Below are 26,301 nucleotides of genomic sequence, written 5' to 3'. Positions count from 1 at the left end.
GTAGTATGACGCATTTTTCTTATGACTGAATGCTCTGATCTATGTTGTGTGCACCCGATGCAATTCTCGTGTAAAGATAAGGGATAGAAAAAATCAAATTCTGGTCTTATTTGCTGTTGTATAAACCCCGAATTGATCTACTGAGACTAATGCTTGAAGAATAAGGATAACTGGTGTCTAGCTGTCCTGTTTTGACTGCATCAATAGGGTAAATATCTAAAGATGTAGTGGCAGGGGCCCGCCCACCAAACTGCATGCGCTTTTGTCTCCAAGGTGGTTGAAATGAGCAGAAGGATTTGCACTGATTTCAGAGCCTACCGTTCAGCCGCAGCAGGAGACCTGTTTACTAGCAGAAGCATTCAGAGCATCATTAAAATGGTCCAGGCTGCATTTTTGTTCGTCGCTATATATATATATATATTTTTTTTTTCCTTCTTTCGTGATTGATGCCCAGTGCATTAGGACTTGGGCTGTCAGTGGCATCAATGGCCAAACGAACTGATTTCAATAGTAACCGGCCTTTTTAATAGCACCGGGAGTCTGCACTAGAGGTGGGCATAAATACTGCAGTGTTTCTGGAAATGGTAAACGTGTAGAACAGTTTGCTGTAGAGGCTGGCATTGAAAGACAAGTGGGTTTTTTCACGTTAATTCATTCAGGCTTATTGGCATTCACAGCAGATCCTAAATTTAAATCTTGGGGTTTTCTTTCTTTGTTTTTTTTAATTGGTGGCGTTATTCAGGGAAATTCTCCATTGCAGCAGTAGGAGGAAGGAGAAGGAAAAAAAGGAGGGGTAAGGAGAGACACTTAACATCTCATAGAACGTTTAGCAGTTATATAAAAGATGGATATAATGGTATAAATCAGTAGCTGATGCAATTCATGTAGCCCTTTTGGCGTTAAAAGAGCCATGTCAGCTTGAGAATCGGGTGCTCCAACTCTTCAGTTTTATTACAAGGTCTTTGGGAAAATGCCTGATTCTTCTGGTGGACTGGCAGAGTCCTAGCTCGAAATAAGGGCCCTGAGCGACCCTCTCACTGTCCTATATGTATTTGCTGTAAGTTCAAGGCACCACCATGTTAAAGTCCTGCTTTCTGCCCCTTCTTGAATTCAGCATTTGGCTTCACCAGCCTGGTTCTTTGTTCTCTTACAAAGACGTTTTTGGGAAGAGGAAAGAGACTCAGAGTAAGTGCAAGTGCAGGGCCGAGGAATAGTTTAAACTGAACGCTGCGTAATGTGTATGTACTTTGCTTTAAATATATGCATCTGTAATGTAGGGAATGAAGGAACTGGAGGAACATAGCAGTCACTTTTAGCTTTCCTCCCCATCCAGAGCTCTGTAGGGTGTGCTTCACTCTTGTTTATGACTACTGCAAAAAAAGATAAATTTGTTTTTGACCTAAAGTCTCGCAAAAGCGAGATGTAACCTGGGCTGCGATAAAAGCACATCGCTTGATAGCTGCCTTGTTATAATTACCTTTCTGTTCCTGCCAAACTGTCTGCTAATTGGAGGGAGTTTTAATAACCGTTTTTTAAACCCTTCTCTTAAACTTAATTTGCTGATATGTGCTTATTTCCATCTGAGTATGCAGTAGTGCTCTGGAAAGGCAGTAAAAGTATCCACTGCGTCGAAACATCACTAAGTTGGACGAAATGAGTTTGTTTGTGTTGTGTAACCCGTGGCAACAGACTTTTGGTCCATTTCCCTGACAGCAGTTGACTCACCGTTAGCCAAGTAGTGACTCCAGTGCGTGGGTGCATATAGGAAATTTTGCATATAACCAAGGCAGAAAAAATAGAGATGTGGCTATTACGCATCTCTCAAAGTATTATCGAATGCTTTTGCTGTAGGTGATGGTGGCAGGCTGCAGGTATGAGTGAAGCTGCCAAGTAGACAAGCCCACTGGAACTCAACTCCTTTTCCGTTGTGATTTTTTTGGATCATTAGTGTGATGAAAGAACTTGCAGATGAAATAAAATATTTTATCTTTCCAGTTGAAAGTGCAGCAATTGACTTGTGTTTTGACATGCACTTTTGAATAATGCAGAGGTTGTTTCTAGCTCTACTCTTTTATCTCTGAAGTGACACTGCAGACTGTCAGCTTTCTCACAGAATAATTATGTATTGTTGTATGCTTCTTTGTTGCAGAGTGATCGTCTTTTGATCAAAGGTGGTAAAATAGTTAATGACGACCAGTCTTTTTATGCAGACATTTACATGGAAGATGGGTTGATAAAGTAAGTGAAGCCTGATACCGTGTTGCAATTGGGAATGTACAGAAATGCACTGCAGATTAGCAAGGAATAATTTAGTGAGCTATATTAAATTGCAATGCAAAATGAATATTGCACGTATATCATATATGTGTTCGTGGTGTTTGATGGAGGAACTTTAAAAACCAGGTGTTGAATTAAATAAACAAATGGGCCAAGACCCCACTGTTACTAAAGCATGGGTCAAGGGCGGTACTTACATGTGCTTAATTTTAGCCATGTGAATAACGCCATGCTGAGATGACACATATGTTTGAAGTTATCTGTGTTGTAACGTTTTACTGAGTTATGACTTAAGATACTTTGAATCCAGAGTTCAGCATCCTAATACAGTTACTTCTGTTTTAGGGTGGGAGGCTGGACTTAGGTGAGCTCCTGAGGTCTCTTGCAGCACTGTCTTCTATGATTCTATGATATGAGGATCAATCTAAACTCCCTTAAAGTTAGTAATGATCCTGTAGCTTAAGGATTGAGGTTTCTGTGTTTTCAGTCCTGAAACATGCGTTTCTGGCACGTTAAATATATTACAGATTTCTTTGGAAAATTACTCTTAGGAAAAAATGGACAAGCCAGGGGTTACAAACGAGGAATTTCCCTGTTCTGGCTAAACGGTCAGCACATGTGCTTTGTTAATCAAGGTTAAAAGTTAAAGGAGCCAGCCAAAGACAGCTAATTAATTGCAACGTGTCACTCACTATCGCACTTTTAAAAATATATCTGTAAAGGTAGACTGGAGAGGGCTTTGGGGGTCTCATCAGGAATTTGGTAACCGGTATCTGCATGGGTTTATATTTGTGCAGGGACTACATAATATTTGTGCATGAAAGGAAAGTAGACAATATAGAGGCAAAAATTCTTCCAGTGCTCCCAAAACAATACTAACATCTAAATCGCTGTTAGATAGCTAGAATCAAGTGTTGAACTGCCACTTGGCAATCCCAGTCCAGTCCCAGTAAAGCTGCTCGCAAGGCTCTTGCTGTCTTTGGTGCAGCGATCGTCTGATTATCCGCATGGTCCCTTCTCCGGCTGTCTGCCATGTGGCTCCTTCTTTTCCTTCCTCTTAAGTCTAATATTGCCCCAAGGTCCTGAAGTAATTGCACACTTTGCTCTCAATTATGCAACTGCTTCAAGGGGAAGCATAAAATATTATCAGCTATGTATGCTGATCCTGTACGTTGCTTTATATGGAAAAAGAAAACACTAGCCAGGTTAAGTAGCACAGGGGTGTATGTTTACAGGCTGTTTGCCTTGTCTCATGTTTGTGTCTGACTTGCTGTTTGAAATGCGTTTACCCAGGCAAATAGGAGAGAATCTGATTGTGCCAGGGGGAGTGAAAACTATTGAAGCCCATGGCAGGATGGTGATTCCTGGAGGGATTGACGTTCACACCCGCTTCCAGATGCCGGAACAGGGGATGACATCTGCTGATGACTTCTTCCAAGGGACCAAGGCTGCACTGGCTGGGGGCACCACCATGATCAGTAAGCTGGCTGTTTTTTCTCTACCAAGAAAGCTTTACTTTTTTCTTTCTCAGATTAAGTACAGAGACTGTGGGCTTTGTAAGTCACATGATATTTTGGACCGGGTATCAGCAGTGGAGGATTTCTGATGTCTGTCCAGGTTGCTGAGAAAAGCTTGTGTAGGGGTGGGAAACGGGGTGGAAAATCAAGACCCTAGGATTTCCACATCTTGCAGCTGTCAGTCATTTCACTCTTGTCTTCTCTGTTGGCAGGGTTTACTGTGCTACTTGCGTGACTGCCAGATTCTTGGGTCTGCTCCTAATGAAACCAGTGTCACTTTGACCTCTGGCTCCAGTATGAGCAGCAGATTCTCCACATCCCTGTGCCTCGGTTACCTTTCTCCTTGATGTCTGTGACTCCAAGAGGCTGGTACTCTTCCATCTACAGAGTTCAGCCTTTCTGGAACAGTGGTTGCTGCACATACAGAGAGAGGAAGGAGAGGTACTTCATACAGGGTTGTCTGAGGAGGGATAGATGTCCATCGTATGGTTCACACCCAGAAGCTTGATGCCAATGTACTATCTATCTTTGAAAATTGGGCCACTTATTTGAGGATTTGCACATGCCCACTTATGTACGCATCTTTAGCACCAGGATTTTTGTTAGCGTTGTTCCTTTTGTGCTCATATCCTCTTTTGGAGGAAGAGAGAAATCGGGAAATGAAAATAGCTCAAAATAAAAAGACAGACTGACTGACTGTTCTGCTGACACCAGGATTAGACACTCATGGTGTTCCACTCTGGCTCTAAAATGCCTCATGAACGACTTCCAGGCTATCTGTCTCCGCTTGCATTGGCTACAGATGCTTGGCTTGTCGGAGCCAGGACCTTAAAACTCCATAAGTGAGTCATTGTTAACCTTGTTTGAGCTAGAGAAAAAAATAAAAACCTCTGTTGCAGTGCAGCTGATCATGTGTAAACTGTAACGCGGCGCCCTGGAGTCTGTTGCCGCATATGGGAATCAAGGATAAAGGTGTAAAGTGATACAATATCTGAGCATCTTGCATTCTTTCATGTACTCTGAGGTGCTGCCATTTCACAGGAGGGGAGTTAAGGTACAGAGAAATAAAAGAGCATGGTTCAGAACAGGTACTACTGTCTATTGTCCGATCCGGGGCTATGAAGAGGGCTTAGGCACAGCCAGGAATCAGCCTAACTCTCCTCAGTTCAAACCTAGCTCCTTACGGGCTAGAACATCCTCATCTCTTAGAGGATGGTTATGAGCGATCTCTGATCCCTGGCCTGGTGGATGGACTCGGATGGATTGACATGGAGGTCGGGAGTAGGAGCCAGTGGTCCAAACACAGCCAGACTGTCTGTGTTTCAGAAACAGATCTTTTTCTGGGTCTGGACCTTGCGAATAGGTTGTGTCTGGCCTATGAACTTGGTCTAATGCTTCAAATAAATACCCATAAAATAACCTGGGAAATTATTTTTCATCATGTTACCATTTTACAGTATGAAGTTTGTGTGTGAAGATAACCTCACATGTACAGAGAATGTAAAGTGAGAGTGTAGCTGTGGATGGTCTCATTGTGCATACTAATATGCAGTTTTTCTTCAAATCTTTGCTGTCAATTTAAATTAATAACACTGGGATGGTATTTTCTTTTCAGCTTCAGTTCATTGACTTTGTTTCATTGGTTGTTCCCTTGTTATTAGTACACCTGCTTCACACTTGGATTACCATTTTGTTCTTCCTTGTTAAGTTGAGTTAGATCAAAATAACATTCTCTGTCATCTGCATCTGAGCTCTTACCAGCTCTTATTTCCCCCAACGGCACTTTTAAAAACATTTTAAGCAGAAATTGCTTAGGCAAAATTTTCTAAAGTAGCCCTTTGGTTGCCCAGTTTTACCTATGCAGAGCCTTATGCTTCAGAAATGCTTGGACCTTTCCGAATATGTGTAGATGTATATTGTCTTTATGTATCTGAATATCTCACTAATGGTGTTCGTAACACACCTCTGAGTTAGGGAAATTGGGGAGAGTCCCCCATTTTATAACTTCTCATTTTACAGCTGTGAAAAAGTAGCACAATGTAGGTTATGACTGTGGGCAAACCATGTAGAGCAGGACGGTGGCTAACCTTGACCCTGCTGCCTTCCTGAGTGTCTGGGATTAGGGGACAAAACACACAATCATCTCTGAACAAAAAACATCTTCCTGAAGCGTAGCAGCAGGGACAGTAATTGGACTGCTTAGGGTGCTGGAGAGACATTTCTGATGGGTGGGTATCAGCAACTGGAGCTGAACAGTGGAAAGCGGGATAAATAATCCAACTAGACTTCAAAGCTTTGGAGATGCTGCTCTGTGTCAGCTCAGCTGTTCTCTTAGCAAAATTATATGATTTGCAAAAATGTTTTTCCGCAAGGAGGCATGCAGAACTGCCCTCGTGAACATGCCCTTGGTGGGTGGCCTTTGGTTTTTCCCAAAGCAGGTGGGAGTCGTGGTTGATTGCAGCATTTTTTCTTTTATAATAAATAGGACAACGTTTAGTGAACTATATTCATAATATCACAAACAGATTGCAGCCTGAAAATGACACGCTAGTGTTTATGTCGTTGTATATTTTAAATACCGTGCCTGGGACTTTTCAAAAAAGAATATCCTCCTCTCATGGAAACGTGTCTAGCTGTGTGCCTTCATTCTTCGGGCTTTTTTGGAAAAGCTAGCCTCATGGGTGTGAGCTTTGTGGGGAAAAAACCACCCTTGTTTCTTCATTTGTGCTTTAAGCAAACTTTGTATTGTTTATTTACAAATACCTTTACTCCATCCGTTTTTCTGTCTTATACATAGCCCTCATTTTGTGCAAGAAGACAGGTTAGTCGGCTTCATGCTTCAATTTGCTTCACATTTTCATGCAGGAGGGCACTTTAAGGCTGTTTACTTTACAATCATTGGAGGGAAATACTTGTTTTATATACATTTTCCAGTGAAATTAAAACAAGAATCTTGGCTACGTTTCTATTGATTGTTGGTTTTATAAAAACTGTGGGTGAAATCCTGGCTTCGGCAAAGTAATGGAGAGTTTTGACCTCAGGAGCACAAGGGATTCACCCTGTATGTCTGGTTTGGTTTCAGTGAACTTCATTTTCAGCTCAGATCAAATTCAATGTTGTTCCTTTAATTCTCATGGCAAACGCATCCAAGGGAAGCACGCAGGAGTTCAAGAATGTAACCTATTGTTTCCAAGCCCTGTTCTCATTTATTTCCGTTCCCCTTTAAAATAAATTCACTACTACAGCATTAGAGATAGGAGAATCCAACTCTCAACTGGTATCAAACGGAGTAGCCCCACTTTCTGTGCGGAACCGATGGAGATTTATCCTGGTGGGAAGCAGATGTGGCTCCAATCCAGCGCTTCCCAACTCATCCACTGGTCAGCTGGAATGAGGGAGAGTGGCTGGTGGTAATTTGAATTAGCCCTTTTCTGCTCTACATCACCTATACGTGATGCATCCATAGGGCTCTCCAGTCCTTGCTTCCCTGAGCCCTCCTCGAGGTTGCTTCACTCAGGAGTTAGGGCTGATTTCTTTTTCTAGCTACTCGTCCCACGGAGGCCATCTGAACAGGAATTCCAGCTATGATCCTTCTGTCTCTACCCTCTCCAGTGCCAAAGGCAAGACTCCAGCTGACTTTGCTAACATATGAAAAAATAGAGTTGGTTTTGCTGTGCAGAGCTGAGAAGTGATATGACATATTGTGATATGATTGTTTGTTCTTCTGAAACGGCAATTTGCATGATCCTTTCTCTGTCCCTACCTTAAAACAATGTTAGTGTGGGTATGTCAGCCGAGGGCGAACAGCACTGCGCATGTTTTAGGATAACATTACTCTGGAAAAAACTTGGATTATCGCCCTTTTAAAATGTCAGAATGCAGTGTTTGGGCGTTAAGTTGAAGGGAGGATTCCAGGATGATCCACAGAAGACTTTGGAGGAGAGAGGAGTGTTAGATAGGCTCCAGCTCATTCAGGGTAGCTTCCCGAAGCTCCCCTGTATTCCATGGGAAGAGAACAGTCCTTCCGGAGTTTTGGAAAAGGACTCTGTCTAAAGGTGCCCTTTACAAGAGGCTCTTTCTCGTTCATGGAGCCTATGGAGCCACAGTTTTGTTGAGCTAAAGAAGGCATTTTTGAGCCCCTATTGTTCCAACTTGAGGTAGGTTGATGCCCTAGGATATAAAACAGTCCCTGGAGCTATTAGAGAAGGAAGATATCACTGCTAAGAACAGGGTGGTCTCTGCAAGTCTTGTGATGGTTTGGTCGCTTATTAACTGTGATGGGTGAAATCCCCATCAAAATCAATGGTAAAACTCCCCCTGATTTCAGGATTGCCTTTCTCTGCTCCTAACCCTGCAGAAAGGATGAAGCTAAGCTGTGTATATTTACTGGCTCTCTGATCCTCTAGCCTGTTTAATGTCCTACTGAGAACTGCATCTATCCAGGCCAGCTCCCACACACATTTCAGCCCCCCCTCCCGAAGACTGTGCTTCTTCCTGGGTATCTGCTGTCCTGGAGTGAAATCGCTTGCTGACATTGCCTGTGTTGACTCAGTCAACCACTGTTATAATCATAGAGAGAAATTACAGTGAGAGAAATTATAGCTCTTTCTGGCTTGCTGACTTGGAAGCCAGCTGCCTTTTGAACTTGACTAGCAGTTATCCTAATAACATGGAGAATGTACGCTAGGGATATGAGCCTTTGTATCTTGGGAGGTTCAGAAAATGAAGGGGAGCTTCAAATGGGCTGCCGTCTGCTTCCTAATGCTTTACCCTGCTATTAAAGAGAGAGCTGGCGGCAGGGTGGCAGGGATTTTCAGGAGCGTGTTAGCTGCTTAGCTCCAATCAAGTTTGTGGTGAGTTGACAGCAGGTCTCCCAGGTCATCCTGAAGATCACCACCTTGCTAGAAGGAAATGTTTCCAGTCTAGTATTCTTCCTCACCTCTCAATTTTTGAACTGAGCATGACTTGAGAGGATGGAGCTGCCCCAAAGGGGATCAGAGTCTAAACCTCAACGTGAGCTTAGAGTAGGGTTTAGAAAAGGGCTTCTGGGGCAAGGGCAGCTTGGCATGGGGTGGTATTTAGACCCACCAGTGAAGACTAGATCATACGCTGCCCTGCTGGGTGCTGCTATTTTATGTTATCGGGGTTAGCACTACCCTGAAAGAAAGCAAGAGTCTAAATGGTGGGCAGAGGAGGAGGATGGAAAGAGAGTGGTTGTGCAGTAACTTGTGGCCGAGCTGGAAGTACAAAACCAAGCGTTTTGAGTCCAAGGGCAGTGACCACAGAGCTGCAGTGTCTCACCAAGTCTCTGAGGCTCTGTGTACACAGCACTGCATTGTTCCACAGACACCAGCCTGAATTTTGTTGCTTTTTGCACCCAGCAGCAGAGAGAAAAGAGGAACTGTGCGGCTGGGGACTAGCACTTCAGACGGGCTGCGCCGGGGTGTGTGGCTTGTTTCACCTTCTAGCAGCTGGCGGTAGTTCTTCTGCAGCAAAGAAATGTTTAATTCTCTAGAAACATAATGAAAATGTTCACTTGCTCGTATAAAAGATTATTGGTGATTTATATGGGTAGAGGCTTCCTTGAACTCTGTTATTAAGAGAATGACATTACCACACGGGAGTGCAGTCCTTCTGGCCCTTTCTCTCCTCTCTCCAGCTCCCCTCGGTGCCTCTTATACCCCGCCACTCTTCAGCCTCTGCACTGATCTCTAGAAACATAATGAAAATGTTCACTTGCTCGTATAAAAGATTATTGGTGATTTATATGGGTAGAGGCTTCCTTGAACTCTGTTATTAAGAGAATGACATTACCACACGGGAGTGCAGTCCTTCTGGCCCTTTCTCTCCTCTCTCCAGCTCCCCTCGGTGCCTCTTATACCCCGCCACTCTTCAGCCTCTGCACTGATTCGCGCCGAATCTTGTTCGCTTTTTCCTGCTGATGTGTTTGTTGCTTTCATTCAGAGCGGGCTTAAAATCATTAATGAGAAAGTTGGTCCGTAAACAGAGATGGGCTCTCCCCCGTTGCGAGCTACTCTTCTCAAGCTTTTAAACCCCTCTAAGTCCATTAGGCATCTCTGCCTGCAGTAGTGTGTGCAGCTACTGTTCGGACGACAGCCTGCCTTGCTGGGGCCGGCTCCGCTTCCAGCCTGCGATGCTGGCTTTCTGCTGGATGGGATCGCCTCTATTGTTCTGGTGGGGTTTCCAAAGGGGTCTTTTTGGAAGTGAACGGAACGAATCTGCCAAGCCCTTGATGTCTCTTGCCAGTTAGCACAGGAGGAAACAGCTGTTCAGTCCTCAACATACGTTGTGTGTTATTGTGTGCATTTTTGAATTCTTTTTCCCTTTGGGCTGCAACTATTGTTTGTCATCTCTTTGCCGCTGAGAGAATAGGCTCCTGTGAGGAACAAATGAGGACTTCAGGAGCTGCGTAGCTTTGCCTGAGGTTATGCAGGAGGCCTGTGGTGTGATAGTGCCTTTAACCCTGGCTATCAGATACTCAGGCTAATGACTGCCTACCAGCTGGGCCATCTTTCCTCCTTAGTGCTGAAAGGTGAAATCAGCAGTGTCTGGTTTTGGGCTGGAGTCCTGTGAAACCACTGCAGTCCAGCGTGGCTTGTGTGTAAGTCCATCAGTAGACGTTTCCTTATTTTCCCATCTTCTGCCTTCCCCAGAGCTGCTCTGGGTCCTGGCCCTCGCTCCTCACCCAGCCTTCCGCCTCTTTGGCAACACTGATTATTTTTTTTCAAGAGCAGGTGAGTGGGGCCCTTGCTCTGTTTCTGTTTTGCCCCGTTCTGCTTTGGACCCGCTCCACCCCTGTGACTGCAGAGGGAGGAGTGGACGGAGGCTGTCCCACACGTGCTGGAGACTCTGATTTAGTTATGAACAAATGAATGTTGAGATGGCAACACCACTGACAGTGCAGCCGTCTTCCTGCAGATGTGACTGACCTAGATTTTTCCATGCATCCAGAAAGAGGGATTTGGCACTCACTCAGGAGAAGTAACCAATGTTGTCTGTTTATGCAACAGCACTTAATACCCCTTATTCCATATAATGGTGGGATCAGTAGTGCTGCTTTCCCGCTGCATGGAGAAGAGTTTATGTTCTTTTGTTTGAAGAGCTGCTTTTAAATGCTTTTCTTGGTTTCACATGTCCAATGCTCTCAACCCCAAGTCCCATGCCTTATGGATGACACACAGGAGGAGTAAAGAGCTAACGGATATCACCAATGTGTTGTCTTACATAGCCCTTACATCAGTGGAAAATGCCTGTGATACTTTGAAGGATGCAGGTGTAAAAGTTGGGTCCTCCAGCTAAAGCGTGTCTACTGTAGATGGAAAAGCAATCTTAAAAAAATAAAATACAATTATCCACCTCCGTTAATGTAACATCATTAGCTGTCTGTGATAGATTTTCAGGGCATGTGAGTTAAATCTTGCTAGATAACCTGTCTTAATGACCTTCAAGTTCAGACAAGGTCTTAAAAGAAATAGCAGGAAATGGTGCCTCCAGCTCTTTTCTTGGCTTGTTTTTCTGGGCACGGATTTTTGTTCAATCCCTTGGCTTCTTTTTTACCTTCCCGCGAGCTTGACTCAGCAGAAACCATCCTTGTCAGACAGGAACTTTTAACCTTCCACGCTGGGAATTAGCTTTGCATGTCAGCGGAAGGAAGCGAGTGATGTTTGAAAGAAGTGATGGCTAAAACTAAATGCAGTATTTCTCACTTGGGGAGGATTCAGACGAGTGCTGTCTGTAGAGTGGAATTTGACATCTTGGGTCAGCAGTCTTTTTCCATCTTTCCTTCAGCCACTATGCCTTCAGTTCATAGATCCCATCTGTTTCTTGGAAGCTGGATTTTTTTAATCATTCTGGTGAGAGGGAGAAATGTTAAAGGAATACAAATTAGCTCTTCCTGTCTAGCATACTTTAATCATGTTTATAAATTGCCAGTTGTTACCAACTTGGGGCCGTGCCTGCGTCTTTGTACAACCCTAACTCCCATGGAAGCCATGTGCATTTAAAAGGAATGCAGCGATGGGCACTTAAGAGTTACAGCTTCTCGGAAAACTCTTTTCTTCCCTTGACACACTACAGTTAGTCTTAGGACTACCTCTGTGACAGTGAGCATGTAATTTAATTTCTCCATGCTAGTTGCTAGCTGTCCATAATGGGAGGTGGGTTTCTTGCTGAGGGATTGTAAGCTTTAATTCAAATTAGTTAAGTTCACCTAGACTCTCATATTATAAGTACAAAGTGATTATTTCTATGTAGAGCTGCCTGAGAGCCTGTCGTGTGAAACTGGATGCCATCTAGCAATGAGATGGTCCCTGTCCCTCCCAGCTGGAATCCGTGCAGATGCAGACACCCAGTCCCTGCAGCTCATGATGCACAGCTCTGGTTGCTGTCAGGATATGAATAAAAGGAAAAACCCTGTGTGAGGGAGAGACGAGGTGAGCCCTGTGTGCGTAGAGTGCTTTTGGCTTCTTGGATCCTGAAAGCCTGTTTTAAGTAGTAGGTGGAACCGTTAGACTTTAACATGCAAATGTTAACTGGGAAATCTCTCGGTGAATTTTCAAAGCCCATCAAAAATGGCCGTGCTTTTGGAAGTTCCCCTTCTGACCGCTTCTAGGGCATATTTTCACCAGTTTGCTTTGTTCCTTAAAGCAGTTACATATGTGCAGTGAGTATATTTTTGGAATCTGGGGGACTCTGTGGTGTTTTACATATGAATGAAATTCCCTGGCAGAGCCTACAGGCAATGTGAGCTGGTAAAGGAGTTCCTTGAGAATGATCCCGTATGATTACACAGCACTGTTTTTGGGTAAAGGAGAAGAAGGGGGAAAGTTCCCAAAGCATAGCACAGCAAGAGATAACGTAACCCAATATTGCTTCAAAAATCCCATTCCAGAAATGTGTGTCAGTTAATGATACTTCGCAACAGACTTTTCTTTGTTTCAGGTAAGATTTCTCAGGATTTGTATCGGTGTCCAAGGAGAAGAGGTCAACTACTGATGGGGTACAAAGTACTTTTCAGACTGATGTGCAGAGACTCTTTATCCACTGTGAATTGAAAAAGTTTTGTGAAGTCTTTGTAGCACAACAGTAGCTGGAGAAAAATGTCAATGTGCAGGGTGTTCTTACGTGAAGTAGAATTACGGTACCAAGGCCAGAGCTTGCTTCTGCTGCTTTGTGAAGCAGTTAGTCCTTTTGCTATGCAAACACTCTATAAAAGGGGAAAATGGCAGCTGTATGGGAATGACTCTCACCGAGCTGTCCCGCAGCATGGATCCAGGGGCAATTCAGGCTGTTGATTAGTCTGGCTTTCGTGTTTGAGGCAGGAAATTGAGCTGAGGTCTAGAATGTAAGAGTTGCCTGTAAAAGCTTAGTGCATGGAAAAAATAAAAGGCAGCGTCTTGCATGCGTGAGTTTTCCTAACCAGCTTGCTGTGGGGGTCCTGGATTGGAAGAGCCACAGGCTTAGTGTCCATCTTCGGGTTGGCCGGATCAGGTGATGCCCAGGAGTGCATCCTGTTCTACCTCAAACATGGTGCTTTGTGCCCCCAACAAGGAGGGGTTTCATGGGCCTGGGAAGATACCAGACTGCTTCAGAGGCCGGACAGGGCTATTTCAGACCCGGAGGAAGGAAATTCGGCATTTGGGGACTGTCACAGAATTCCTGTTTAAACTAAGGATCATCAAGTTAGGGCCTCCTACAGGTTGTCATTACAGCAATCTCAGTAGCTATTTTTGCAGGCAATATAAGCCTTACAAAGTTGATAGAAAACTAGTAAATGGCTAGGTGTACTCAGAAAACTGAAGTTGCAGTGTGAATGTGCTGCTTGATCTCTGTCCTACAATGGGTTTATTAGAAAATACGTTCTGCTGGACCTCCATATCAGATCCCACACATGGACATTTGAGTCTGATTCGGTCCTCGTTTCCTTGTCTATAGTTCTGTTTGACAGTCATCGAAGTCAGTGGTTTAACTGAGAACAGAATGGGGACTCTTGGTGCCTTACCAGAAGTGGAAATGGTATGATGGTGATTGATGAAAACTTCTTCCTTAAAGCGTGATGTCACTTCATCACAGCCACGAGAAGAGGAAGTGTCTGGTCCTTGTCCAGCGAGGGGAGATGTTTATATAGCAAATACACAGAGGGAAAGGACAGGTTCACCAAGCAGATCTTTTTTTTTTTCCCTTCCATTTCCCTCACAAGCTTTTAAAAAAAAAAAAAAAAAAGATTCTGTAGAATCGGAACTCTTTGCATTTGGTTTATTTTGTTGGGGAAAAAATTCATCTTTCTAGTCCTGAAACCATAAAGCCCTCTCAGAACCATCACAAATTTCCATTCTAAAAAGTGCCGTCCTGCAGTTGTGTTCCTCTTCATCTCCAACGCCCCCCTGAGACAACCACGGGCAATGAAATGAGGGTGAGAAGCCAAAATCTGGTCTTGGCGACAATGGTGCAAATCCAGACTTGTTCCAGCCTCCCGGCTAGTGGAAAAAGCCTGACGGGCAGAGTATATCTCCACTGACCTGAGAGGGACAGAACTGGCTTACTGATCTTTTGTCCTCTTGTTTCTGATCAAACTTTTGCCCCTTGGATGTGTTGTTATAGTTGTGTTTTGCCTTGACTTGAAATCCATGGCTACAAACAGAGATTTTTTCAATCCCATTCCCTCAAGGTTTACAGGCCAATTTATATGGACGTCTTTGAAGTCCTGTGTACTTTTTTCCGTGGGCTTCAAGTGTGGAGTATGCCTAAAAGAAAGAATAAATCTTGGAATCACTTAAGTACCTCTTTTGGACTTGGCTCCCCGCCTCTTCTATCATGGTGACCTCCTGAGAGACAAGCATAGCTTGGATGTACAATAAACCTGTACTGTAAAGAATGGAGCCTTTTTTGATCTGATCTAAGTACGTAGTCATTCCAGCTGTTGAAGAGGGTTATTAATTAGTGTTTGGACATACAGACCCCTATTCTTTACATTTGTGTCCAGCTGGCATTAAATTATTAATCATATTTTGGATCTAATCAGCTAAAAAGACAAGTGAAATATCTGTGTGACATCAGTGAGGGAATAACAGAACATTGCAGTCTGAAAATGTAATCAGTGTAGCACGGATATGTCTAATTCTTCTGAGCCTGGTCCAGCTTCTGATTCTCTGCGTGGAGTCTAATAAACTGGATCTAAACTGACAGAAAACAACATGCAATGTCATTTAGCCTGCTCTCTCTTCTATTAGTTTGGCAGACACATACAGGCGAACAGTCCTTGTGTAGTTGTATTAGCACGGTAAATGCTATTCTGTGCAAAGCATTGTTACTCTTCAGAACAATCTCTGTATTTCAGTATCTTTTGTGGGGGGGAAGAAACTCAACAACAATAAAATAATGTGGGAGTAAATCCCCAGAAATATGCAAAGCTGAAATCTGATTGCTGGATGCAGGATGTTAAGAAAATTCTTCATTTGACTTTTCATTACCTTCAAGTGTATCAGCTTGGGTACGTCAGATACATGAAATGGTAACCTTAAAAGTGATCTTGTAGCTATCCTTTCTTGTCCTAGATCAAAAACATGTCCCAGAGTGTGGTTTAGAGGAAGAACTGGGTATGAAATCAGAACATATGAGATGCGAGGCTCTTTTAGGTTACTTGATTTGGGATTTTTGAGCTCAGAAGAAATGCTGAGGTCTCTTCCTAGCCTAAATTGATGCAGAGCCGGTGAGCTGGCAGTTGTGTTTCAATACTTCAAGCAGAAGTCTTGTTGCTGGCAGGCGTGACTTTTGAACAACTTTGTAACTGGACAAGGCAGCTTTTGGTAGCTCAATTTCTTGACACGTCAGAGGGTCATAATGATATATAACCAATAGTAGAAGGGATTGTGGTATTTTACTAGCTGAGAATTTGAAGTCCCTGGATGAAATAACGTCTGTGATTATGGGATAATCTTCTGTGAAGCTTCTTGGGTCTGACTTTCAGTTCATGTATATTGATTTTATTCCACTCACTTTCATAGCATTACTCCCAGTTCACACCAGTGCCAGGAGAATACTACTGCAGCCATAGACTAGCAACAATTCCAGACTTCTAAGTAGGGAGCTGTGCAATTACCAGGGCTGAATTTAATTACAACCTCTCAATAAAATGGCTTGTGACAGAATGTACAACTCAATAAATTCACCAGATTTCATCACATGCAGTTGCTGTGAAGATTAAGTAGTATTAAAAAGGCAGATGTGTTTATAGTGATCAAGCTGCTATTTAAAGTTTTGGGTTGGGGAAATCTGCCTGCTAAGAGTTAAGCTTAAATGTTAAGGATTTTCACCTTATAAACTCCTCTTAAACAATAGGCACATTTAATGCTAGTAGGAGCAGGAAATAATGCGTAAAACTGCAGTTTATAATAGCAACTGTAACCCTGCATACATGGTTTTACTGCATACACAATTTTTGTAACATCTGACCCTAATTCACGTTTATATTGTCCATATCAAATAGTTTTTCTCTTTCCTGGTAGTGGTGTTCATTAGCTGAAGACCAAGAAGAATTTCATGCATGCTTTAGATGACACGTAATTAAACCAGGTGAAAAAAACCTTTACAGGGGAAAGCTGGAACCAAAGGCTATTAATAGAAACTCCAGGAAGAGTTGTTAGCAAGCCAAGGCCTGCTCAAATGAGGCAGGATGCAAAAAAGAAAAAAATTGAACGTGCCACAATACCAGGAAGCTATAAAACCCATTAATCCCCACCCATGAGGACATCCATCCAGAAAGTAGAGTTTTGTTTTCAAGGCAAGGCTAATAGCTGAATTCAGGTCTCCCACTGAAGCAATACATTCTCCTGAGCTTAGTGAGGGGTCAAAAATATAAAGGCATGACCCTTAAACTGCATTTTTGGAGGGCTTCAAAGTGCCAGAGAGAGATTATATGGGATTTTTTATGGCTTCAGTCTCAGAGCATCCTGCAGGCTGGTGATTAAATTCCCCGGTCTTCTGTGAGCGATCGCTCGTGCCCATGCAGAATAACTACCTCCGTTCTCAAACTGGGCACGTGTTCGGGGCCTGAGCGAGAGCCGCAGATATCCCCCTGCTTGAGGAAAGCTCTTAAGGACCAGAAAGCCACAGCGTATCCGAGTTTGTAAAAGGAAGCCAAGATGTGATGCAATGCTTTATAAAGCCCCTGTTTAAAGCTGAGATCGGCACCATTTTAAGTGTGCTGTGCAGCTAGCGGGTCAGTATGGTTTTAAAGTAAGGGAGAAGATATGGCAGCTGAATGAAGAACAAAGATATGTTTAAAGCCAGTCCTTAATACACGCGCTGACCAGTGATGTGATCAGTAAATGCTAGTGCTCTGTAAACTGGTGCTGTCACTTCTCCTACCCTACTTAGATTTTTCATGCTTATGTTAAAACAGTATTACTTTTTTCTCCCCGTACTTGGAAAGTTCCCTTTAAATCCGTTTCTCTAAGTTTTTGCCTTCCCCTTTCATTTAACACCGAGTGCCTGATCCACTGGGGGTTGTCATCTCTCCCCCACAGCACTCAACCATTTCGGCTCATTGGACACATAACATTTCAGTGTGGCTGAATGCCAGCTCTGGTATATTAAAGCCAAACAGATAAGCTAACAGTGGTTAGTGTTGTTGTCTCACTTCAGCTTATTGTCTGCCTTTAATCTTGAGCCGATTAATCTGTCCAAGGAGGAGCGAAGGATCACGAGCGAGACAGGCAGAAAAACAGCCATGGTGGGTGGGAGCTGAAATACTTGGAAGGAAGAGCAGATGCACCTTGTAAGCAATGTGAAACTGTATGTAATGACGGGAGAGCAAAACCAGGCACATCGGAGAGGTAATTAAGAGTCTTCGTGATTGTGGCTGGAACAATCATGGCATGTGGGTACGCAGGTGCTCAAATCCCACTGCCTTCCAAAGGGAGGTGAACGCTTGGTTTGTCTGGGAAGAAGATAAACAGACTATCCAGTAATTTTGGAATCTTGTCAGTATTTTACCAAGGGAAAAATTAGATGATTTGTAAAATACAAAATCCTTTTTTTAAATTTTTTTTTTTTAAAAGCAGTTACTTTGCTGATGTAATTGGGCTTGCTTGCTTCTAAGCCATAGCTGTTGCATTTTGGATTCCACATCTCAGAAGGTTAAAAGATAAATCTACAGAATGTTTTCTGTTCATAGCTGAGAAACCACTGTAATCCTAACCTTGGCTTTGCCGTGTAACTTGCTGAGAGTGTATGTTAAATGAAAAGAAACATTAGGATTAGGCCTGAAATTCACTCTGATTCAGGGAGCCACTACAGGGACCACAAGCTATTTAATTCCTCCTTTGAAGGTTTCAGTACTGATGAAGTGATACTTAAGTGATCTTTTCCTTTTCTCTTTTTTTTCTCCGTTTTGTTTCTGGTTTTGGAGCAAGCTTTGAGCTTAAATTGAGCTGGCAACTTCCTTTTCAGACCTCAGCAGCTGACATCATTTGTACAGCAATGATCAACAACAGGAAGAAAACATCTGGGCTTGGAAGCACGAAGAGATCAAGCTGTAGTGGTCTAGAATATAAAGGGGTGACAACAGTCTGTGTTGCAACAGTTTGTCTTGAGTGCGTTCTGCAGACGTGAGGCCACTCCAGCGGCTGCAGGAATTGAACATTCCTGGGTTCCGAAATGAAGGAACGAAAGATGGGGCAGTAAGCTGTCGGGTTCCCTAGAGAGAAGTGGTTGAGGGAGGTCAGGACAGCATGCTGCTTTTCGCATGGGAAGCCTCCAGGGTAATCTCCACGGCTGGGTTTGCTGCGTGCTCCGGTAGGTCAGAAGACCTTGCGTCCGTGGGCCTGTGCCGGATCATACCCAAGGGTCATCTTGGGAACCTCGGGCTGTGGGAATGCGGCGGATGGAGCTTTCATCAGCTGCTTTGTACTGCTCTGAAGCACAGGGGCCTTAAAGAAAAAAAGCTTTTTGTTTTACTCTGAGCTCTTGAGCTGTGCCTGAGGACTCAAAGGAGAACTTCCTCTGAGCTGCATGTGGGCGATTCCTATCCATACCAATAGGCAGAAGTAGTTGCAGTGCTCAGTATTTTTAACAGCAGGTGAAGAATCAATCTTGACTCTTCTCCTTTAAAGGATCTCGGCTCATTCTTACTTATTTGGGCTCCCAAAAACCCCAACCCTAGCGTGAAGGGATGTAGGCCATGATCTTGCAAAGTTGTTGGCCCCTTCCACTGTAACAAGGGATGGAAAATTGAGGAGACGTTTGCATTTGTGTCTGAATTACCTCTAGATTAGCACATCCACCTTCCTCATGTCTTCTGTGCAGGATCTACTGCTTCTGCTGCCTCACCTGTGGCAGCACAGCTTCCTTCCTGCTCTAGGATGCCGTGTGTCAGGCATCCCATGGTATGCTCTACCATGTTGCTCCTTCACCGAGTCTCTTTGGACTAGTTAAATCACAGGCTTTTGAAGGCTGTTGGCTTACCTTGCACATTCAGGCCTTCGTGTTAACTTCTTCCACGTGAATATAACGAAGAGGTTGATCAGTAATTGCCTGGCAGAGAGCTGCTATGGAAACAAACTGTGTTCTGTTTTGATGGGGATGATGGGTGATTTGGCTATCGGTGAGCTCAAGGGAGCTGCTATGAGATGTGTCAGCAGCACAGCTTCCATATGAGATATCCCTAATCCCCAGAGCTGACTTTCATGCACATATGCACCACTACCTCCATCCCTTATCCTTATTGCAACCAGCTGTGGTTTGACTTTGTCAAAGATCTGATAGAGCTCCCTTACCCCCTCTCCCACTCCCTCCACAAACTCCCATTAGTCATACTTGGGCAGCGCATGAAATAAGATGGTGATAAAGCTCTGATCCTAGACACCAGAGTCATTCCTAGGGGCTCCGTGCTGGGCTGTGAAGACTCCACTGTGTTAACCCCTTGGTGCCTCCTAATTTCCTAATGCCCATAAGCCATGTATCATCTCAGGGTTGATAGAGCTCTTAGGGCACCTTTCGTCTAAGTAGAGATGGATTTATTACTGTGGTGTGTTAGAGATTAAATGGGCTTTTTTGGCTTTTTAATTAGTCAGTGAGCTGGGGAAGACAGCTCTTGTGTTAAGGCACTGGCCGTTCGTGAAAACTTGGGTTTTCTCTGTATCCCATTGGTAAGGCAGAGAGAATGTTATTTTTCTCCTTGTTGTTCATACTACTTAAGCTAAAGATTAACTTTGGCAGAGTGACAAGGGGCTACGTACTGGCCAAGAAACAATTCGCTCTGGAAGTTAGTGGAAGGTTTCTGACCATTGGGGAGGAGGAGCTCATGGAACAGAAATTGGATTATTTTTCTTAAAAACAGGACAGTTTATCGGCTGGTTAAATTTGGGTTGCTTTTTCCCAAGGATGGCGAAAAGCACATCCTTGATCTGATGCCAGCCACCAGGCACATTTCAGAGCTTTCCCTCATAGCATAGATTTGTCTAATGGGCACGACACTGCTCTCTGAGCAGACGAAGGCCACCAGCCACTCCTGAACCCCTAAGCCACTGCTGGTCAAAGCTGCAGCTTTGCAGCTTTGTACCTCACATCCTTCCCTTTGCAGGCTAGCGTGACACTTCGAGGGGCAAACACAAGCCTTTTGGAAAAGCACAAATATTTTAACTGCCGTTTTGCTATCTGTCACGTAGCCACCTTTGCAAAAGGGAGAGAGGGTGGGCAGAGCTTTGCAGGAAGGATGGTTGTTTTGGGTAATCCTCTCGGCTTTCTACAGCGTTTGCACATCTCAGACATTGGAGACGTCATTACCGACTCGGGTGGCTGAAGCTCGTGGGTCGTTCGGGAGAGCAGGACTGCTTTTGCAGCGGGTCGAGAGCTCCCGATGTAAATCCAGTTCTTAAGGCAGCACAAACCCAGTAAATATAGGCTGACATGTCTGCATGGGGGTGAAGCGAAGCTTCGTACTTCGCTGAGAGCGTGTAGGGCCCAAGGACTTTGTGTCTTATCCCAGTTGTGATTTAGAGCTAACTGCTGAGCTGATAGCAGCCCGGATACTCACCAGTAAAGTTAAAAATAAACTGCTTGAATTTCTCTGCTGATAATTGAAGCAACTTTTTTTTTTTGTGTGTGATTTGATGTAAAATCAAGCCGGGGCTCTCTCTTCCTCCTCAACAAAGCCTGCCCAGTTTGTGACCCCTGAAGTCCCGCAGGCTTTCCCTGCCCTCTCAGCAGCAGTTCAGTTTCTGAGATACTGGCTTGCTTCTTTTATTTCACTGTGGCTAGTGAAGATCTTAGAGATCCCGTGCGTTCAAATAAAAATTTGGATGCTATTCAGATTACTGGGAGGAACACTAAACCTTCAAATCTCTTTTGTTACCCTTTGAGGCTGTTCTGCATCGGTAGCACTGGTGAAGTATCCTGCAGCTGCCTGTGAACCCAGTTGCTGCTGGACCTAATGGGTTAGGCTGGAACGAGGATCAGACTGAGCAGATGCTGGAGGCAAGCAGGGCCATCTTGTTGTCAGGAGGTGTCTCTCCAGCCGTGACAGACTGTTGGTCCTGCTTCTTCCAGTCCTCGCTTGCACGCCGTCTCTGGAAGGTGCTCTGATTTGGGATGTGTAGCAGCTCTGATCCGTGCGTGGAGTCCTTGGTTGTCACTGCGTACGTGCCAGCAGTAATACATCTTTGCACTCTTTGGACACCTTTTCTAGCATGTCCAGAGGCACAGACGAAGTCACTGCTTGAACGTGAGGTGCTGAGTACTGAAAGCTGCTGACTGATGCTCACGGGGGATCTTGCCTGTGTCATTGTTTATTTGTCACCAGCCAGGGGAGTGGTGTTTATAGAGCTCTCTGCAGTGGTTTGTGTTTGCTGCCCTAAGAATTTCATTTGCTCCATTCACAAACAATTGCAGTAAACAGGCTGTAGTAATTGAAGTATTTCCTTCTGCTTTGGCTCCGTAATCAGCTTCCTGGCTGCATTCTCAGATGTGGGGCTTTAGAAACCAGGTCTTTCAAACAGAAATATTTTAAGGGAAGGGGGATGTCTTGTTTTTCCAGCAGCCTCTGCAAAGCATGCTTTCTGTCTTGGACATCCAGAAAAGCTACTGCACCATCCGTTTACCAATGCTTTGGTTGTCTTTCCCAGTCGATCACGTGGTTCCTGAGCCAGGGACCAGTTTGCTGACTGCATTCGACCAGTGGCGAGAATGGGCAGACAGCAAATCCTGCTGCGACTACTCTCTGCACGTGGATATCACCGAGTGGCATAAAGGTGTCCAGGAGGAGATGGAAGCTCTGGTTAAAGACCATGGTAAGTTCAGTTACTGAAAGCTCAGAGAAGCCTTTCCCCTCTTTATTTCTTTGGACTGGCTCCCCTGTGTTTTAGGACTGGCTCTCACGAAATACTTCACTCTTCGATCTCAATAAAGCTGTTCTGGGCCCTGACATTAACTTGGCCCGTTCTAGCTTCTTGTGGAGGTTCGGGCAGTCGCTGTTGTAGAGGGCGCAGGGGGATGTACGCACTGCAAATACGCACTGCAATCTTAGGTGGGTGAGCGTTGATTTTGAAGAGGTGAATCTCTTGCTGCTGCCATGCAGAGGAGCACCTTTGTTCAGTGGAGGTCCTTTGGTTTTCGTTAGTGCAGGTAGGTGGTAGGTTCAGCCATTAAACTGCTGTAAACAAGGGAAGAATCAGGCCCAGAAGGAACAATCCAGCACTGCTTGCTAAAAGTGGAGAAGAGCTGAATAAAATGACCTCATAGGTTTTTCCCCTCTTTAATTTCCTTAGGCTAGAGTAATTTTCCATCCTGTTTGTAGTTTAAAAAAACAGTCTTTTACATCCTAATGAGCGCTCTCCCACACGTGCTGGGTAAGAGCTTTTACTGGTTCAGAAGGCAGGAGAGGGAAAGCCGACTTAGGAGCACTCCCTGAGTCTTGGTCAGTACGAACACGTGGAGGAGGGCGTGCTTACAGACACAGATTTCCCATCGCTCTCGCAGGAGGGAGTGGGGGATCAGGCAGCCAGGCCCAGTCTCTGCTTTTGTGTGTGATGCATTTTGCTTATTTTTTTACTCAACCTCCTACAGTGCTGAATCCACAGAATTATTCTTATTTCAATGTTAAGTGGAAGCCTAGGGGTTTAGCTGTCCCCACGGCTGGAGTGCAGGCTCCTCCGTTCTCATCAGTTGTGTTAATAGATGCCACATGGCCGAGGAGATCCTGCTTTACGCTGTGATCTGTTGAGAGTGCTTGTGCCTGCGTGCACGCACATGTGCGTACACATTTCACAGCAGATTAAAGTAATTTATTTGTCTACCCATCATTGCTGCTTGCGGGGGGGCTGATTGAGGGGGACATCTTCTCTCGATGAGGAACGGTGTGTTTTGTAGCTTTATCTGTGCCTACAATTTGTATGTCAAAGATAATTCCTTTGCTCTCTTTCTACCAGGTGTGAACTCCTTCTTGGTTTACATGGCTTTCAAAGATCGCTTTCAGCTAACTGATTCTCAGGTAGGAAGGCTTAACGTTCACATGCTTCTGTCACTGCAAGCTGTGCATCTTATAAGCGTTTAATTTCAGTACACTTGGATCTGACATTCTCTTTTGGTTTCAGTCTTTGTGTGCATAACAGTACCTAAGATTTGCAACAGTATCCAGAGCTCTGGTTTGAAGATTTTTTTTTTTTTTTAATAAAAAAAAAAAAACAACCAACAACAAACCCTGAAAGACTTGGCTGGGGAAAGCAATGACAAAACCCTCATTTTGAGAGATCTAAGGTTTTATTCCAGCTCCTTTGGTGTGGAAGCAGTGGCAGTTTTATAAATTGCTGCTTTATGCCTAGGCGCAGAGCAGGACAGTTTGATGTCTGGCATAACTATTCTATGTGTTTATAAGCTGAAACTGATCTTGGTCCAGAAGTGGGTTTCTGGCTTTAGCGTTAGAATTGCTGGGACCTTAAAAAGGAATTGCCCTCCTGTTTGCTATTCTAGTGGATACGTTTGGGTACATTTAATTGTTGAGATGGGCAGTTTATATTTCTAAATGTGGTGGGAGGAGAGGAATGCCTGAGAGTCATTTGGAACAGTGTAGGAGGCAGTGGTGTATGACAGTTATCTCTAATGACTCTGGTAAGCATTTTAATGAGTGACCATTGACGGAGCCGGCGTCAGTTGTGGGTTACTCAACCTGAGCCCTCTCAAGCTGGTTGCTGGAGTGGGAAATCACACTGCTCCCGTCCCAGCCAGTGAGAGGGGTGGGTGCAGGTTCCTCGTGAAAATCAAATGTAAGGGTTTTTTTCATCCCAGGCACCAGTAAATGAACGCATGAAACAGGTACAGCTCTGTGAGCTCCTTAAAATCACTCCAGATGTAGGCCTGTGCAGTTGCTGTTTCTTTCTCCAGCGTGGTAAATACACCCAAAACCTGGCTTTTGAATAGTGCTTCTTTGCCATATCATTAGTGTATAGAGATTGGGAAATTTAGTTGTAGGCAGGAATATGGACCATATCCATCCAGCAAACCACATCTTCTATTTCTTAATGCTTCTCTTTTTCTTTTCCATTCTGCAAAATTCTGTATGCTGAAGGAGTCTGGAGCGTATACTGTATAATAGGTGTGTGCCTGAGTGTACGCTCGGAGTATATTGTACTGAATGTTTTCTGTCTTCCAGATATATGAGGTCCTGAGTGTAATCCGGGATATTGGTGCGACAGCTCAAGTGCATGCTGAGAATGGTGACATCATTGCTGAGGTATGTTATGTTTATTCTGTGGATTATTAACTTCAAAATGCTGGGAGGGATTTAAATTCTAAATCCTTCTTTGCAAACAGAAAATCACCAAGACTTTTAAAAGCATGGCACAGCTATATCAAGGATGCAAGCAGAGCTGTGCATCAAATCTCATCCCCTTCGTTGTCACTGATAAAGCAGGTTTTCATGGCAGCTTTCAGTCTGTGGCAGCTATCGGCCATCTCTGCCTTTCTCCCCTTGAGCGAAAGACTGCGTCTGGGTGTGACTGTCACTGCGTACAATAAAATGTTCTGCGGTAACTAAGACCAGGGGGAGTGGGAAGGGAAGTAGCTTCATACAGTATCTGGGATGCTGATGTTTGGGATCTGTTCATCCTTTAGACAGAACAAAGAAGAAATGTTAATAATTATTTGGATTTAATCTGATCTCCAGCTCATTTTACACATTATATCTTAAGCATGCAAAACTTGATGTTGCAGTGGATTTCTGCATTGTCTGACTGGGGAAGAGCCCACCTGAGCCTTTGAGCCCAGTCAGCTGCAGCTGCAGGATGATTTTTTCATGAGATGCTGTTTTGCCACATCTTAGAGTTTATTTTATAGACGCAAATGAGTAGTGAAAGTTGAGGGGCTATGAACCCAGTGTGAAGCAAATCAAAATAAAATGTTTCCCTGACCTCCTGTGAACAAATCAGCAAGGGTTTTGCGAGCTCTGGTTATTCTCAACAAGGGAAGTTGGACAGGACTCTGGTTGTAAGGCCCTTATGTAAAGCCCCATGTGATTATTAGTTAGCACAGATGCTAGAATCTTACTTGTACCTCTTTCAAACAGCTGTGTTTGCTGCAAGGAAAAATGTGTGTTGCTTTAAATCTTTTCCTGCTCTTTTTTCTCTCTGCCTTAGGAGCAGCAAAGGATCCTGGAACTGGGGATCACAGGCCCTGAAGGGCATGTGTTGAGCAGACCTGAAGAGGTGAGGACTTTACTGCCTTTGCATTTATTCCCCCAATTTATAACATTTCTGCATTGCCGTCAAGTACTTCGTATTGGGATGAATGTGGCCGGAAACACGATTTCATCCTGGCTGTAAACATTATTGCTGCTTGGGGTAAGGGAAGAGGCTCAGGCCACTTCTAGGGACTAACTAGTAACTAGTCCCTTCTGGAGACTAACTGCTATGGGTACTTAGGAGCAACTGAGGAGCTCCCTCAGCTTTTATACTGAAGAAGGGGACACCTCCAGGGAGTAATTCATCCAGCCTAAGATTTGATTCGCCCTTTGGAAAAGCTCATCTCTTTCTGTTGATTATCGGAGATAGTCTGTAAAGGCTCTTCTCATACATCAGGTATCTAAAGTGAGGTGAGATGTGTTTCAACCACAGAGCCCCAGAGCCCCTGAGAAGCAGTCAAGACACAGAGAGCTGTTGGTACTTGGCACATCTTCAGTTTAGCCCTTTGATAGCCCAAACTGGAATCCTACATTAGGAGATGTAGAAAATGTTGAACCTGAAGCACAGGTAGAGCAGAGTCTACCTGAATCACCAATTTCTTGATTCAGCCACTGCACAGGAACACTTTAAGATGGAGTCCCTGTGTTCGGGTGATGTTGGTCTTTACGGAGCTAGACCCTGAAATTCTTGTAGTTTCCCATCACTTTCAGTTGAGTTTTGCATGAGTAAAGACTTCAGAATTCGGGTTCATGTAGGCAGGATTCTGCCGTTGACTCTTCTAGATCCCATTTCTTGGGCTTCTCTCTCACTCCTTGTTT

The 26,301-nt window shown here is 44.2% G+C and overlaps 1 protein-coding gene across 1 annotated transcript in view; it reads left to right on the top strand.

The window, feature by feature from the left end:
* Positions 1-2,152: 2,152 nt before the first annotated feature.
* LOC104080355 (dihydropyrimidinase-related protein 2) overlaps positions 2,153-26,301 on the top strand; it is a 38,655-nt gene continuing 14,506 nt past the window's right edge. Inside the window, exons 1-6 of the mRNA XM_009582724.1 lie at positions 2,153-2,238; positions 3,571-3,755; positions 21,935-22,099; positions 23,237-23,298; positions 24,457-24,537; positions 25,439-25,507. Of these exons, the coding sequence (XP_009581019.1) occupies positions 2,219-2,238; positions 3,571-3,755; positions 21,935-22,099; positions 23,237-23,298; positions 24,457-24,537; positions 25,439-25,507 (582 nt within the window). The 5' untranslated portion in view covers positions 2,153-2,218. The remainder of the gene's footprint in view (positions 2,239-3,570; positions 3,756-21,934; positions 22,100-23,236; positions 23,299-24,456; positions 24,538-25,438; positions 25,508-26,301) is intronic.

Source organism: Fulmarus glacialis, unplaced genomic scaffold (genome assembly GCF_000690835.1).
Source record: "Fulmarus glacialis isolate BGI_N327 unplaced genomic scaffold, ASM69083v1 scaffold4678, whole genome shotgun sequence".
Taxonomy (NCBI): Eukaryota; Metazoa; Chordata; class Aves; order Procellariiformes; family Procellariidae; genus Fulmarus; species Fulmarus glacialis.
The sequence above is the reverse complement of the archived record's forward strand: the minus strand, read 5'-3'. Positions and strand labels throughout refer to the sequence as shown.